This window comes from Amblyomma americanum, chromosome 4, assembly GCF_052857255.1.
Source record: "Amblyomma americanum isolate KBUSLIRL-KWMA chromosome 4, ASM5285725v1, whole genome shotgun sequence".
Taxonomy (NCBI): Eukaryota; Metazoa; Arthropoda; class Arachnida; order Ixodida; family Ixodidae; genus Amblyomma; species Amblyomma americanum.
Window position 1 is genome coordinate 221,578,997 of NC_135500.1, and position 16,482 is coordinate 221,595,478.

At 44.9% G+C, this 16,482-nt stretch overlaps 1 protein-coding gene across 3 annotated transcripts in view; it reads left to right on the forward strand.

The window, feature by feature from the left end:
- Positions 1–16,482, forward strand: part of LOC144129433 (uncharacterized) — a 99,574-nt gene that overhangs the window by 16,727 nt on the left and 66,365 nt on the right. For all 3 annotated transcript variants that reach the window (XR_013313919.1, XM_077663602.1, XM_077663603.1), the window contains exons 4-6: positions 1,027–1,276; positions 12,176–12,329; positions 12,808–12,896. Coding sequence is in view for 2 of the 3 variants with exons in the window: in XM_077663602.1 (XP_077519728.1) it covers positions 1,027–1,276; positions 12,176–12,329; positions 12,808–12,896 (493 nt within the window). In the remaining variant the exon portion in view is untranslated. The remainder of the gene's footprint in view (positions 1–1,026; positions 1,277–12,175; positions 12,330–12,807; positions 12,897–16,482) is intronic.

Below are 16,482 nucleotides of genomic sequence, written 5' to 3' on the forward strand. Positions count from 1 at the left end.
TCAACGAGCGGGTCTGTTCCTTGTATACCTGCCTTTTGGGCCGCCAGTGGCAACATGTGGCATGGGCACGATGCCGAGATCTGGCATCTGCACTGCACACAGGCAGGAGCAAAGGTGCCCTGCCTTTTCTGCATTGCCAAGATAGTTTCCTCAGAAGGAAGCGCATCCCGCAAGACAGCTTCTCCGCACAACGGTGCGAAGTTGTGTGGAAGCTATCCTGTTGGGGTGCGCTTTCTTTTTGGAAGCATTTTACTTACAGGGTGGTTTTTTTTTAGCCTTTACAGATTTTTATTTTAAAAACTCTGAGAGATATGTCGGTGCGCACTATTGAGCTGGATGTACAGCAAGACAGTCATTTTGTACCTCATATGGATCAATAATTAAATGAACTAAATTTAGCCAACAAACTTTCTTATTCTTAATTTTAGGGGCAAGGTTATGTTGTGAAAGTGATGGTTGTCAGCATCAAAGGTGACCTGTGTTTTTAAATTTTCTTAGTCGCTAATGCGTTTCAAAATTTCGAATGTCAAAAATGCACATTTGGAAGCTTGTTGAATTGGCTTTCCTGTGTTCGTATTCATAAAATGGCATCTTTTGCTCTTCTTATGCATCAAATAGAGACGCAGTTGGTGCATTTGATCATGTAGAAGTACTTAGTTTAATTTCGGCGACGATACCTCGTGCAGCGATGTCATTTCATGGTTAAGCAATGCGAGAAAGGTGACTGAACAAGCTTTCAAATGTATATTTTTGATGTTCGATATTTTGAACCACACTGCCTATTGAGAAAATTTAATGCTTCATGCTGTTTTTTATTGTTTCGTTATTTCAGGTTAATGTAGGCTCACTCAGCGCACTGCCACAGTTGTGTTGATATATAAAGTAGATGTTTGCAAATTTGTCAGTGTAAGGAGTGATTTGCTGATTGGTAGTGAGTTTTACACTTGCTCTTCTTGCCATTATCTAGTTGTTGTGCAAAGGACATCTGAAGAATCAGGCGATGTTCATTGATGTCTATGCATGTAGGCTCTGGGAACGTTGATGACAAGCGGCCTTCCAAGCCCGTTGAAACTCCCAATGAAAACGCGGGCCTGCTCTGCCCGTCCTGCGGGGGTTGGTTTGCCAGCTCAGAGGTGCTCCTGCTTCACAAGGCCATGAGCCATTCTCGGAACAGCGCTGCCAAGCCCAATGGTGTCAAGACTCTGTACGGCTGCACAGTCTGCAAACAGACCTTTCCCACCAGTGCTGAGTGCTTGTTGCACAAGTGGAAACATAGGTACTGGCTTGGTTTTTCCCACTTGCTTCCCCGGCCTTGCGTCTTTTAAGATGTTTGTGGAGTGATGGTCGAGAGAGAACCATGCAATGGGTACCCTGCTTGTGTGGATGGGGAGAAAAACAAGCGAAGAAAAGTTAAGTTGAATGGTCAAAAGGGGGGCAGTAACAGCAAGGGCCTGACACGAGACGTGCTCTATTTACAGACATCACTGTAGCGATGAAACTCCCCTCATGTGTACGAACACAGCAGACCTTTCTATTGACCCTGTGCAAAGCAGGGGATGTTTTGTTGTTACTGTTGGACTTAGGTTTAACAGACGAGATTTGCTGTGGCAGCTGCAAAGCTGATACAGGTGTGATTGCAGATCGTCCACTCACTGTATTTACTGAAATGTAACACGACCAAGATTGTTATGTGAGGGTCGCCTTTGTGGGCACTTAAAGGATAAAAAAAATGAGCCAACAAATATGTAACGTAAGGAATAATGCTGCAGTGTATGGGAAGATGAGCAGAAGCTTACGAACAAAAATACCTTAATGAATGGCTGCACCCTTTCTGTTTCAAGAAAGCCGCACAAAAGATTATGAGATAAAACTGATACAAAGATAAGTATGGAGTTCAACCGCACCGTCACTGCATCGACCTTGCGCTTTAGATGCCTCGTCGTAAAAGTGAAATTTTTCCCAGTCGCCAGACTGAGAGCAGCTAAACATGCCTCCCGAATGTCATTGGCCATTCTTTGGCCACTGTGTCATTCCCGGCGCAGTGTCCATACCGCATGTAATAGCAACGCTAAGTTTTTCGTGCACCCAAAGTGGATGACTGCCATTAGCGTGCAGGATCATTGGCACTGTGAGCGTTAAGGGAGTAGTGCACAGCCTCCAGTGAGGAGTTTCTGACTGCTCAGCCGCTGCTCTGATATGTGTTTACTGGTATTTGGGGCTCAGATCTCCTGTTAGTCGACCAGTGCGGCATTCGGATTTTTATTTTTCTGTTTCCTGATGGTGGTGGCTGACCAGCAAGACGCATCAACCAGTATGCAAGTAAATACAGCATAGTGTGCTTTTGTCTTCACATAACAATTCATTTTAGCATGAATTTTCTCTTAAAAAACTCTCATTACATTAGAGTAAAAATGGTATCATATTTTCATTTTAGGATATGGTGGGGGGGGCAGGGCAGGGCAAGTTTAGCAACTGGGAGTTGTTTGTCATGCCACCAGTTATGCACATACTGGGTCAGAGCTGCCTCGTCTTGAATCCATTGCAAGGGTAACCCCTAGTCCCGAGTAAGACGTACAGGGAGAGGTGGGAACATGGAGGAATTAGTGCAGTGTGGCTGCATCCACCCCTTTGGCATTGGAACTTCAAGCCATTTACAGCACTGCTATTGCTTCTCTTCCACTCATCCCCACATTTAATACAATTCACCTCTACACTGATTCTTTTGTGGCCCTTGAATAGCCTGCTTGTCGCACATTCCAGGTTACACAATCCATTCATCAGCTCTGCGTACACTACTCCTGTCCTGTGCACATACAGTGGATTCATGACCTTACTTAAGATCCACAGAATTTTACATGGATACTGCGACACATCTTGGCACATAAGATGACGTTCCCCACTTCCATAAGATCTGTTTCTGTCATATGTATCCAAATTGGTCTATCAATAAACATGTGAGGGATGGTAGAATGCCAAAGCATGCTTCGTATCATTCTGCCCATGACTGTACAGATCTAAATAGTAAGAATTGAAAAATGCTACTGCTTTAGGATGCAAATTTTATAGATCCAAGTAAGCAAGCAGTTAAGACACTATCATTGTGTAAAAATCCGTGGAGCAAAACATGGAACAAAACTTGCTTTTTTTTTTTCTGTAAATGAAATGGCGCACAGGCAACCTGCACTGCACAGATGCCACTGCGCTCAATCCTCTGTTCGCTGTTGGCTGTTTTTCGTTGCAGCGAATGTAAAAGGCTTTTGTGATGCACGCCCCATCCAAGCCTCGGTGGGTCCAGCAACTTCCAGTTACGCAGACGCCTGCTCTGCGTTGTTCTAGCAGAGGGTTTAGCACTGCTATTTCCCAACATTTTAGAGCGCAGCTCTTAAGTGCTCATTCCTATGTTAAACGGTGCGCCTTGGCATAACTGAGCAAATTATACTGTTTCATACATCAGGTGCAACACTGTGTAAAGTACGGAAGTAGTCCGGATAGGAAAATAAACGGAGGCGTGTTACTCTGCGGTTGTTCTGTGCCCGAGTGGTCTCTGGCACAAGAAAGCGACAGCGTGTTGTCAGCAATAACAGTGCATTTAATCAAGGTCATGACAAATGTGTCGCATGGTAAGTGTACAGGCAAAGCATTTACTACGTTTCGCTTACCAGAAATAATGCACTACTTTTGGTCGCGGATGCAGGCTGCGCAAACAAGAGTGCTAGCTTTGACAGCGTTGCACCTGATGTATGAAACGGAGTATAGGAGAACAGCGGAAGATGAAAGAGAGTGAACGCGAAGGATAGAAGACTGGGATAGCAAAGAGAACGCGAGGAGGAAGCAGATGAGGAGGGTATGGCAAATGATACTCAGCGAGCGTGTGTGTCTCCAGTGCATACCCAGGAGTGCAAGTTGCTGCCGTTGCTCGATCTGATGTGACGCCCTCATGGCACTTTGCATGAGCGGAGATCTTACTGTGGCGGCTGCTGTGCAACACTCCTGGGCATCACTCGTGTGTTGCCTCCCGATTAGTGAGGAGGTGGCTGTGGCACACCACTCTGTTCTCGGCGGCTGCTGTTAAATGTTCTGCGTGAGATAGATTGTTACACCACATGCAACCTTCTTGTCCTGATACCCTTGCCTCAATATATTGCAAAATTAAAGTACGTAAAAAGCTGCACAAGTTCTGCATTAGGGGGTATAGTAATCGTCGGTGAATTTTTTCCTGTAAATTGGATTTTTTTTATTCCTGCATAAAAATTGTAAATTTGTTCTAATAATATTAAGTACAAACTCAAAAGGCTTCTAACCCTTCTTTGTGAGATGTTTGTGCGTTTATGTAAACATCCACCTTTTTTTTTTCATATGTTCCATAAATACTGGCCTGTTCTTCACACTCAAACCAAATTAATGTGGCGTCATTGGCGTGCAGCCTTGTCAGGGGGAAAGGAGGATATGTTTACGAGCAAATCATACCAATCATAGAAGCATTCTGAAAAAGGCATAGTGTTGCGTCTTGCCCTTGCACCAGCATCTCGGCATACCGCTTTGTGTGTCGTGTGCAGTGGTGTGCTAGTTGCTGCATTGAGTATGTCCTGGTAGCCTCCACTAAAGCCCCTCCATAGCATTTCTGCCGCCTAGGTTAAGTACCGTCAACCTCTCCTCCCTCTGCACTTCCTTCTCTCCAAAGCTTCTCTCACAGTATCTGCCAGTATCCGCCTTCCAGTTTAGAACAGAAGAGCTGCCATTTTGTGTTTTCAAAATAAGTCGACACCATCGCCTGACCCACTGCGTGAGTAGTTCACCACTTTGCCCAGAAGAACGTGCGGACCGAAAACTTCAGAGGACGAGAAACACCGTAGTAGCGGGATACCACAAAATTTGCTCGACTACTGAAGTATGCTTCTTAGAGGCGAGCCGAGGCACGGTTACACGAATGCACACAGAAACAAAATGGACGTCAACTTTCCCGTAGTTTTGCTATAGCAACTTCTCGAAATTCTTGTCCCATTCTAATATCCGTTTCCGGTCGAACTTGCAGTCTCAAAACGTTTGGTGAACGTTGTTTCCATTTTCCCGATGCCATATATGACCTCAAGTTTCTTCGCCTCTGTGTATGAATGCACTGCCGACTTGACAACGCCAAAACAAGACACATGGCGCATGATGAACGGGCATGCGAATGGCTCGAAAAGCAGGATTGGATTGCATTGGATTCTTGAACTGGATGGGGCAGGCCAGTGTTGCTTGGGTGCGGTGCGGGATAAGGGAGGGAGCGAGCGGGGGGGCGGCGCTTTCCTGGAACGGCGCAGAAATGTGATATTAACAATGAAGTTAGGGTGAGCCCTTGTATGGGTGGGGGCACTTGTTCAAAATTTTACGGTAGTGCAGTAAAAAAAATTGTCGGTGGCTTAGCTCTGGTTAAACCTGGAGTGACGCGATAGCTACAGCTGTCCGAGTGGAACATGGTCACGTGACCAACCACGTTACAAATCACGTGATCAGCCAGGGCGGCGCGCCGCCGGCAGCTGCTCCGCACCATGTAACAGCGTGGTGACGCCACCACGCTAAAGGCTTGAAGTGCTACCGTAATGTAGCTATCGCTACAAAAAAGCATGCAAGAATCCTCTCCCCTTTCTGGTATTAAATGCTTAACAGATGCCTTGCGTCCCGGATACAAGGTATCGGAAATGGCTAGTGGAGACTTATTGCTAGAAATCCGTGACCCTGTCGAAAACTCCAAAATCGCATGCATTCTATCTATTGGAGACTTCCATTCTCCATAACAGCACATTGATCCCTCAACATCGTCCATGGCGTCATCTCAGAAAATGATTTTATACTTCTAACTGGAAAAGAAATGCTAGAAAGGCTCATCGACCAAAATGTCACAGATGTGTATTGAATCAAAATCTGCAAAGACAACAATCCCCGCAGGGGGTCGTCTGCAGCTTGCAGGCGTTGGTGAGTGGCGACACCACGGGTTCCCGAGGCAGGGACGTCCCCGGAAGGGGATGATGGTGAACAGTGCATCACCACGGACTCGAGCACCCGCGCCTAGCCGTGCGTGGCATCGCTGTGTCCGGTCCTGGTGGTTGAGCCGATGCCAAGCGTTTGGACCCTTAAGGCATCTCAGCGGAGGCAACACACCACTTTGGCCCCAGCTTCCTGTAGACGGAACCTCCGGCCGGGGCCGGGGGAATCGGCAGTCGCCTTTTCCTATCCTCCCCTCCATCTTTCACTTTCCTATCTCTTTTACACAACTCTCCTATCTCCTACTCACTTCTTGGTTTTTCCTTTTTTCCTGGCGACGAGGGTTAACCTTGTGTGACCAACTACCCTGAGTTGTGCCATATTTGGTTATAGTTGAGGTGTACAGCTGGCGTGGGCAGGACTTGCTTTCAAGTTCCTGTCCCGTCCCCTTGTTGGACTCCGTGGTGGGTGGCTGGCACCGTGACCGAAAAGCAAAATTTTTTTATGGCTTCCCTAATTTCAAAAGAGCAAGGTTCCGGGCTAGTTGGTAATGCATTTAAGGGAAGAAACAGCGCAAAGAAACATGGACACACGAAGAACGGACACACACGAGCGCTGACTCACAACTGAAATTTATTTTGAAGAAAAGATGCTTAAATAGGAGACATGCGAGGGTGCTTAACAGGGCTGCTGCAGCGATAACCGCCAATCAGTGTGGTCGCGTCACAAAATTTCAAAAACAGCAACGAATGAAGTAAGTGATAAAAAACGGTGTAAAAGGCCGCAAAAAGGTGGTCAGGTGACAGTAACAATAACAAGACCAAAGGGGGGGGGGGGGGGGGGGGGGAGCATTAAAACCATGAGGGACACAGATGTGAAAATACAGGTGAAACATAAAAATGAAAGACGTACAAGCTTTAAAAGTGTGCCCAAAAAGGGGAGGGGGAAGATAAAAGCGTTAAAATCTTAAGAAGCAGCGAAGGATAAAACAAGATAAAGGCACTACCAACAAGGGATCACAGAATCATTAGGCTATAGGTTGCACAAGAAAACTTAAGTGTTCATCAGGCCACCCAGAAAATTTAGCTCTTTTTCCGACAGGGAGAGGGATGCAGTGCTCACGCATTGTTCACCAGCTTGATGAATTTGGAGGGCTTCTAGGATTTCCCTCGTCAACCTATCTCGTCCTCGGCCGATAGTGGTGCAGCGATTAAAGTCAGGGGGGCAGATTCTTTCAGTGTCGTCTTCTGTGATTTTGCACTTCTTACAGTGCTTAGCCAGGTGCCCAGAAATTGCTATACTATTTACGTTGTTTTGATGTTCTTGTAGGCGGATATTGATGCACCTTCCCGTTTGACCGATGTACCTCTTCCCGCATGACACTGGGATGGAGTAAATTATTTCTAAATCACTTTTTTGGGCACGCTTTTAAAGCTTGTACGTCTTTCATTTTTATGTTTCACCTGTATTTTCACATCTGTGTCCCTCATGGTTTTAATGCTCCCCCCCCCCCCCCTTTGGTCTTGTTATTGTTACTGTCACCTGACCACCTTTTTGCGGCCCTTTACACCGTTTTTTATCACTTACTTCATTCGTTGCTGTTTTTGAAATTTTGTGACGCGACCACACTGATTGGCGGTTATCGCTGCAGCAGCCCTGTTAAGCACCCTCGCATGTCTCCTATTTAAGCATCTTTTCTTCAAAATAAATTTCAGTTGTGAGTCAGCACTTGTGTGTGTCCGTTCTTCGTGTGTCCGTGTTTCTTTGCGCTGTTTCTTCCCCTAATTTCAAAACGAGATCGCTCTCTCAAAAGAGGGCGGAACGAGGCAGACGACTTCTTTCAAAAAAGAAAAGCAACTTTTCCCAAATATCACGTGATCCACAGGGAAGAACAAGATCAGCAGGCAAGAATAATATCCCCCTTCCTTGTGTCAAAGTGCTTGACAGAAACCTTAGGCATTAGCTATAAGCTCTCAAAAATGGCCAGCGGCGATTTATTGCTCGAACTGTGCGACAATGTCCAACACTCTAAGCTCTCCAACCTAACGTCCATTGGGGAAATCCCTGTCTCCGTGACTTCTCATCGATCACTTAACACTGTCCGAAGTGTAATATCCGAAAATGATTTTGTTCACTTCTCCGAAAAAGAAATGCTCGAAGGGCTCACTGACCAAGACGTCATAGATGTCCACCGAATCAAAATCCGGAAAGACAATAAGGAAATAGACACAAAACACTTGATCCTCACACTCAACACCAGCACGTTGCCTGACACAATCGACATGGGATATTTGAAAGTCAATGTAAGACCATACATACCCAACCCTCGCAGATGTTTCAATTGTCAAAAGTTCGGCCACGGCTTACAGAGTTGCCGCGGTCGTAAAACTTGCGCAAAATGTGCTTCGAATGGTCACCAGTCTGATGGAAGAAAGAAAAAGAGATAGTCACCATAAAGACAAAGGAAAACATTTCATTTAAAGAAGCGAGAAGGCGTTTTGCGCTTACAAACACATTCTCCTTCACAGCAAAACAAAACTTCACTGATGTGGTGCGCAGGGGCGTAGCACCACACAGCGCTCCGGCACCTGCCAAGGCTGCTTTCACAGAGCCTATGGCAAGGCCATCCACGCCCCAGACAGGGTCAGCGAAAGCTGCCCTGTCATTGCCAAAGCTGGGAGCGCCGGTCCATGGGTCGGCATCCCGCAGGACCTCCCCTCATCGGGAGAGGCCTGAAACTAACACAACCGCGGCTGCGCTGTCCTCCAGCACCTCTGGCGAGGTGATGGATGTAACCCCCAGTCCGCCTGCTGTAACAGCTCTCGTGAGCGAAAAAAAGACAGGCCCCTCATAGCGGGCCCACCACATAAGTAAATCCCCTTTCATTTCCTCTCAAAAACATAAACATGGCTTTTTTAATTCAGTGAAATTGCAGAGGACTTATGCGGAATTACAGGGACATAACACATATTTTAGGGGCAATGTTACCCATAGGTTTATGTCTTCAGGAGACCAATCTTGGTCCACAACATGTGCATATCCTAAAGCATTATAAAACTTTTAGACGCGATCGAGAGCAGGCAAATCGACTCTCGGGAAGCGTCGCGATTATCGTTCAAAGCGGCGTCCCTGCTCAAGAAATCAAGCTCAAAACAAAACTTGAGGCGGTAGCAGTCAGCATCGTCAGGTACAAAACACTAACAATCTGTTCTGTATACATTCCGCCACACTTTACATTAAGAGTCCGTGACCTACAAGAACTGATAGATGAACTTCCGGAGCCATATCTGGTAGTTGCGGATTTTAACGCTCACTCCCCTTTTTGGCAAAGCGAGTGCTGCGACCCTATAGGGGGCAAACAGTCGAAGATTTTATTCTCACAAACAATATATGTCTTTTAAACACGGAAAAGGCCACATACTGCTCTCCAGCCTCAGGCAATATGCACTGTTTAGATTTGTCTTTTAGTCCACCATCTGTTTTTAACGATTTTCAATGGGATGTTACCGACAACCCATATGGCAGTGATCACCTTCCTGTGTTAATAAGTTTGACATCCGCACCAGAAATAATCCCAACTAAACCGCGACGTTGGAAGCTGCATTTAGCAGACTGGGAAATTTTTAGAGCACAAGCCAATTTAGAGATATAGTTTTAGAAAACCTCGGCGTCGATGAGATAAACGAAATGTTCACGAATTGTATAATTACTGCCACACACTTAGCTATTCCTCAGTCTTCAGGAGTGGTGCGGAAAGTGTGATGGACAAAGGAATGCAAGGAAGCAAAAAAACAACAAAATAAAGCTTGGGGCAAATTTTGCAGGTACCCTACACATGAGAACCTCATACGTTTTAAATAGGCAAGAACAAAAGCTCAGTATGTCCGTCGCAGTGCCGAGAAAGCCTCATGGCAGTGTTACATTTCATCTGTAAGCTGTCAAATAACATTTAAAAAAATGTGGAAACAGGTTCGGAAACTAAGTGGCAATTTCTCACCGTTCACGATTCCTTTTTTGGCAACACCAGGCATACAAACAAGCATAAGGGAACAGGCAGACATTTTGGGGGAACACTTCGCTGCAGTTTCTAGTTCATCTCACCATACGCAGTCATTCCTGAAATACAAAAGTATTGCCAAAAAACAAAGACTTCCAACAAGTGGAGGTGCAAACCAACAATACAACAATTTAATCACTCTCCAAGATATCAATACTGTACTGTCTGCCGGCAAAAAAAAAAAAAAAAAAACTGCTCCAGGGCTCGACCAGATACACTATCAAATGATTGCCCATCTTTCCCAGCCTGCCATAGAGGCACTCTTGAATTTCTTTAACAAAATATTCACAGAAGTAAAAATACCTAACAAGTGGAAGAAAGCCGTCATAGTTCCATTCGTGTAACATGGAAAACCACCGACTTCCCCAAGTAGCTATAGGCCTATAGCCCTCACAAGCTGTGTCGCGAAATCTTTCGAAAGTGTCCTTATTATAAGATTAACATTTGTCCTTGAATCCCGCGAACTTCTTGATGTCCATCAATGCGGTTATAAGAAAGGGATGCTCAACAACAGACCATTTAGTTAATTAGGGTAATGGTACAGTGCAATCTATTTATAACGATATTGAGAAAACCGGAAAATCCGATCGTTATAACCGATTATTGTTATATCTGGGCCGTCAAAAGAAAAACAGGAAAAAGAGCACACCCACGTACTCCTCCATGCATGTAGGTATTAACCCATGCATATAGCCACCACCACTGGCACTCCTGTCAAGGGCGCACAGCCTCTTGCCTTAGCGAGCTACCCCCACTCCCTCCGGGGCTCCCATTAAAAGATAAACACGTCGTGGGGTTATCAGCGCACAGAATCTTGGCACGCAGCCAAGGTCTGCGCTGTAGACAGCACGAAACTAGGGAATGTGCCAAGAAAAGGTAGCACTTAAAAAAAAGAAGTAAATTCTCAAACATCTCAAAGACAAAAGTGGGTGGCAGGGGTCCAGCGATATGACCTTGCGCTTAGACGGCGTCACTTTTTACACTGTTCATGAATGCACAAACGGTTGGAATCTACGTTTGTATGAGAGAGCGTTGCGCGGTGGCCGCCATGCAAGCTTCTTCCTCCAGCAATTGTGACGACGATAATGCTTGGTTCCCAAGGCCATAGGCGACACTCCCCCACGGACTTAACCATGCTGGTCCGTTTGCAGATTTTTTACATCATTTGCTTCAAAATATTTTATTTTTGATCAAACTTTCAGGCAAATTTTGGTCTTAAACACCTTCTGGGCAGCCAGAATTCTATCGCTGTATTCATTATTTTGTCGATAATTGTATCATTGTATACGGTTTATTTTTACATAGTGGCAATAAGAGAATAGATAAATCTAAAGAATTTGTTCGTTGTAAGGAATATATCGTTATATCTAGTATCATTATAAGTGGATTACACTGTATACACTATGCTAAAAAAATACCACTACAGCTAGCTGCCAACTACCTACACCATAGATACTTGTTCAAATACACGCCACTTGGACAAGGCCAGCTTATCAGTTTGAATTAAACGTTTGTAAATGGTCGAGATCTGTGAACCGCTGATTTTTCTTGCTACTGTGCCGTGTTTGAGTAGTGAACATTATTTCACTCCTTGGTTAATTTATTTTTTATTAACTGACACACTGTATTTACAGTAACTTACTGTGGATATTATAGCGAATCATGAAGGTTACTATATTGTTATTTACTGTATTTAGAGGATTAATTGTAGTTTCATGTATGAGTTGGAGGGCTCCTCACCACCCTTGGCTTCTTGATGTTCAATTGATGAGTATATTTATCGCTGGACTGACAAGTTAAAAGGCACAGAACACAGTAGTAGAGCAGAAAGTTGAGAAAAAATGCTGTGAGGATTAGAGCCAGCAAAAGGAAGTCCCAGACCAAGAATAAAGCTGTTCTGTTAGCATCTTCTGTTATGTGTTTATTTTAGCAGCTATTAGTATTTTGGTGCTGGACGTTTTAGGAACGCCACTGTAGGCCTGCTCAGGGTGGTGCTGCACCCTGCTGACTGTACTGTGAGTGCTCTAACTTAAATTGTGGTACTGCATTTCTGAGTGCTGCCAAGCCCAGCCTCATCCACTGCAGGATATTGGCCTCTCTTCCTCCAAAATGTTGCTGCTGTGCTTACTGGCCTCCTTCATACCTGGGGTGCAGGCCCGAGTCGGAGTGGCCGTTCCAGTGCAAGTCCTGCCAGCGAGGCTTCATTCGTCAGGCAGCATTTGTGCGTCACCAGCAGAGTCACTCCTTTGAGTGCAAGGAGTGTAATCGCTCATTTTCTGACCAGAAAGAACTGCAGGAACACAACATGGTGAGCCCTGCTCTGGCATTACTGCTGCACAGTTTTCATGTTTTCTGTGTAGGAGAGTGGCATGTGCTCATGGCAATAGATGTGGTGGGGGATAAACAAAATGTGCCGTTGGCAATTTACAATGCCGTGAAGCACACTGTCATTGGTTGTCCCTGAAGTATTATTTTTGCTGGGAGGCGCAGATCCATTGAAGCACATGCCACTCTCCTGATCAACAGCCTATTACACATCGTATTATCATTTTTACTTCCTCTTCTATGAAATAGTACACACTGTGCTTTTCTCGTCCCCTCAAAAAAACAGTTTTGCTAGTATTTTTTTTTCATTGGTGGAACTAATCCCACTTTGGTACAGCAGAAGTCATTAAAAAGGCAACGATTGCTTGGAGCAAACATATTTCTCTTGGGTCTCTTGAATGCTCATAGCATATTTGTGGGCAGGTAATTATGCTGACAGTGTGTGCCAATATGCTGTGCAGACGCACCAACATGGACGTGAAACATTCCTCTGCGTTCACTGTGAGCAACTCTTCCTCAGCAAAGCTGGCCTGCAGCGGCATACCCAGAGGTATGCATGGGTTCTTTTTTTCCTTTTTTTTTCTTTTGGATGCTATGTGATGTGCTGATTTGATATTATTTTGTGTGCGTGCGTGCATGCGTGCGTGCTTGAAAATAATAGTTTAACTCTTTCATTTCCATGGGAAAAATGACTGTTTTTAATAGGTCTGAGACATCTGCAAAATATGTGAGGTGCAAAAAAGCAATATTTACATTAAAGTGACAGCAACAGAATGCGCTTTCTGAAGACACTGGTTTCAACACAGATACTTAGCGTGTATATTGGAGAAAAATCAACAAACACATGAAAAACTTGAAAATTAGGAAAAAAATTTTATTTACAAGAAACCTCTTGGAGAAAAAATATTAAAAACATCCTGGAACATACAGAATGCTTCTAATTTGTTTCTAAACTAGCCACCAAAAGTTTGAATTTATAACTGAAAAAGTTTTCTACCTAGAAATTTTCTTCTGACACTAAATAAATAAAGGCCTGTTTCAAGGTGCCCTTCATGTAACTTTTTTGCACTGGGCAAAAAAATTTTCAGAGTAAAACGTCATGTATCAAAATATAGCTTGATAAATGTACTAGTCGATATTATTCGTTTGAGTTAAAAATGTTTTCAAAGAAGCCCCCCAAAAATTGCAAAAACACGAAAAGTACATCCGCCACACCATTCGTGATGATCTACTGAAATGAAAATTATAAAAGGTGATTCTTTGAAACCTCATTTAGCGAATAGCTTAAAAATCTGTAAATTTATTTTTGAATGGTTTGATATAGCCCAAAATTTGTGTTATAAAATTTCTCCAAAAAATTGAGCTGGACATTTTATCAGTGAAAGAACAACAAATGGGAGAGTCCGTTTCTGTACCTTTAGCACCGTTTCGAAGCAGCTCACGACGTTTCTGGAGGGCGCAAAGAACCGAGCGGACAACTTTAGTTAGGTTGGCTTTTCTGCAAAGCAGAGAAGCATGCGGCGGTGGCAGGTCAAATGTAAGCTAGGGTGGCTTCCTCTCATTACAGCAGTGTTGCACGCCAGGACAAAAGCTATCACCATTGGCTCTACCTGCGCTCCGCGACAGTCGACGTAAGCAGAGGATGGCTGCTGGAAAGCCGACCAAGGCACTATCTACGGGTGCAAGAGGTGCAAATGAGTGCTCTCTGCTGCCTCGCCAGCTATTCTTGCCACTATATCTTCTGTGGCGCTGTTGGCAAAAGCGAGATAAAGTGTGAACTGTGGCGCTAACGCTTGCCGCACTACCATTATACTCCGTCTCACAAGCTGTTTGCAGCACTGTCAAAGGTAGAGCTCTCTTGTCCAATCAGGGCTGCATTAACACAGCAAAGAGTCCCTCAAATGTTTGAGCAGTCTAGGACTATTTTAAAACTATCAACACAGAAATTTAAAACATATTTTGGACTGACATTCTTAAAGTATAGAGAGCGTTTCAATGAGTCATGTCGCCTGTGTGCTGTCCATTGAATGTGTGCGATTTCCCCAAGCTGGCGAAGCAGTTAGCTTTAAACGTTCTTGAAGTGCTTTGCGTCGTGTGCGGGGGCAGTTTCATCAAGAGGACTGCAAAACTCGACCAGGCAAGCTGTACCAGTGGACAATGCGGGCAGAGCATTGTGTAAAAGGCTGTGAGCGGACCAAGAAGCTGGACGTGCAAAGGGTGGTCACGACTTCTTCCAGAGAGGGGCATACCATCTGCCGCAAAGGTGGTGCAGCCTTTCATAGAGAATGAGTGTGCCCACAGTGATGATGCAAAGGATGCTGAAGAAGCTTGGCTTTCATTGCAAGAAACTCTCTTCAAATGCACTGCTGATCCAAGTGATGCACGTTGTGCAGCGTCGCTGCCAGTATCTGCGCCAGAAAGCCCAGCTGCGGCGCCTTGGTAGGCCAATTTTTTTCACCGACGAAACGTGGGTCAGTGCTGGCCACACGCATAGTCGAGTGCGGATTGATACCACTATCCAGTCTGCGCATGATGCACGTCGATCTGGATTGTCGACCAGTCTTCTAAACACCACTGGCAAAGGCGGCAGACTTATTGCAATGCATTGCAGCAATGAGCGTGATTTCATCGAAGGTGCAGTGGAAGTTTTCCAATCTAAGAAAAGCTTGGGTGACTACCACAAAGAAATGAATTTAGACCACTGCGAAAAGTGATTCACCCAGACCACCAGTCAGGGCTATAGTCGTGGATACTGTGCCATGTCATTCTGTTCATGAGCTATAGTCTCAAACAAGACATACACGTTTGGCTGTCTAGAAAAGGGGCAGCATGGAAAGTGGAGCTCGTGAAGCTTGTCAGTAGCATAAACACAGGCGGGGACCGATACCGTGTGGACTGCATCGCTGAAGCTGCTGGTGACCTCGTTGTGCGCCTGCCACCCTACCGTTGCCAACTGAACCCTGTAGAGCTTGTTTGGAGCAACATCCAGAGTTTCGTGGCGAGTGCAAATAAGACGTTTAAGGGGGGAGGTGGGGATCGGAGTGAAATTCCTTATTTTTTGTAGTAGAGCAATGAAATTTGGCACGGTTATTGGGAAGTGTGCTGAATGACTAAATGCAAAGTTTCATTTATATATCTTGAGTAGTTTTGACATTACAAATTTTTATTTGCACCCAACTTGCAGAAAGCCTGCCGTGACAAAAAAACGTGTTAGAAGCCCATAGTTGCTTTTATATTTTCCCCAAATGAATAGTTCATGCAGTGACATTCTCCAAATATTTTTATCACCCTTTTTTTTTTAACACAGGACATTATATTCATATTTGAAAAATGTGGTCGTTATCAACATACCAATTTAGCTAAACAGTAAAAAAGATGAAATAGCTTTTAAAAATATAGGAATGTCACTGCATAGAGAATTTACTAAGAAATACAGTGCAACAAAACCCCATGCAAATTCCACAAGGCATAGTTGTTCTATGCTTTCTTCAAGCAGGACAGTCGGCTCAAAACTCACTTCTGAGAAAACTGGTTCTAAAGTTTTGTAAGCACTGCAGATTTATTAGAAAGCACCAGAACTGTAATATTTTGCATCATTGCTGTCGGGAATCATCTTGCACCTTTGCCTCTTTGTTTGGTGGGCTTTGGACGCCTTCTTCAGGTGTTCTTGGTCCTTTTCTTGAGCCCTCTGGACGGCAAGGACACCATGATGCACACCCAAGGTGGCACACATTGCTGAGTAGGCTCCTTGGCTCCCTGAATTGTACTTCACGACTGCCTCATTGACTGCCTTGTCTGTCGCAAAATGCGAGGCATGCTCGTCTTTTGACAGTGCTGACCAAACTTCCGTTCAGTTGTGGACGCTGCGCGTAGGGAGTCGCGAACGCTGCATGTCTGCACTTTTGCTGTCACTGCCGACGACTTGAAACGTGGCTTGAGGCACGCCTGAATAATGCTACGTTTGGGTGACGATTTGTCTGGTGAATCTTCAGCTACAGCACTTTAGCTCGTCGACGGTTGGGTCTCACTCGCAGGCTGCGTGTCTGTGTCGCATGATGCGCCAGAAACAGAGCACACCGTCTCTGCTGACGTCACCTCCAACGCTGTGATCTTCGTATGCAAAGGTGCAAGAGACT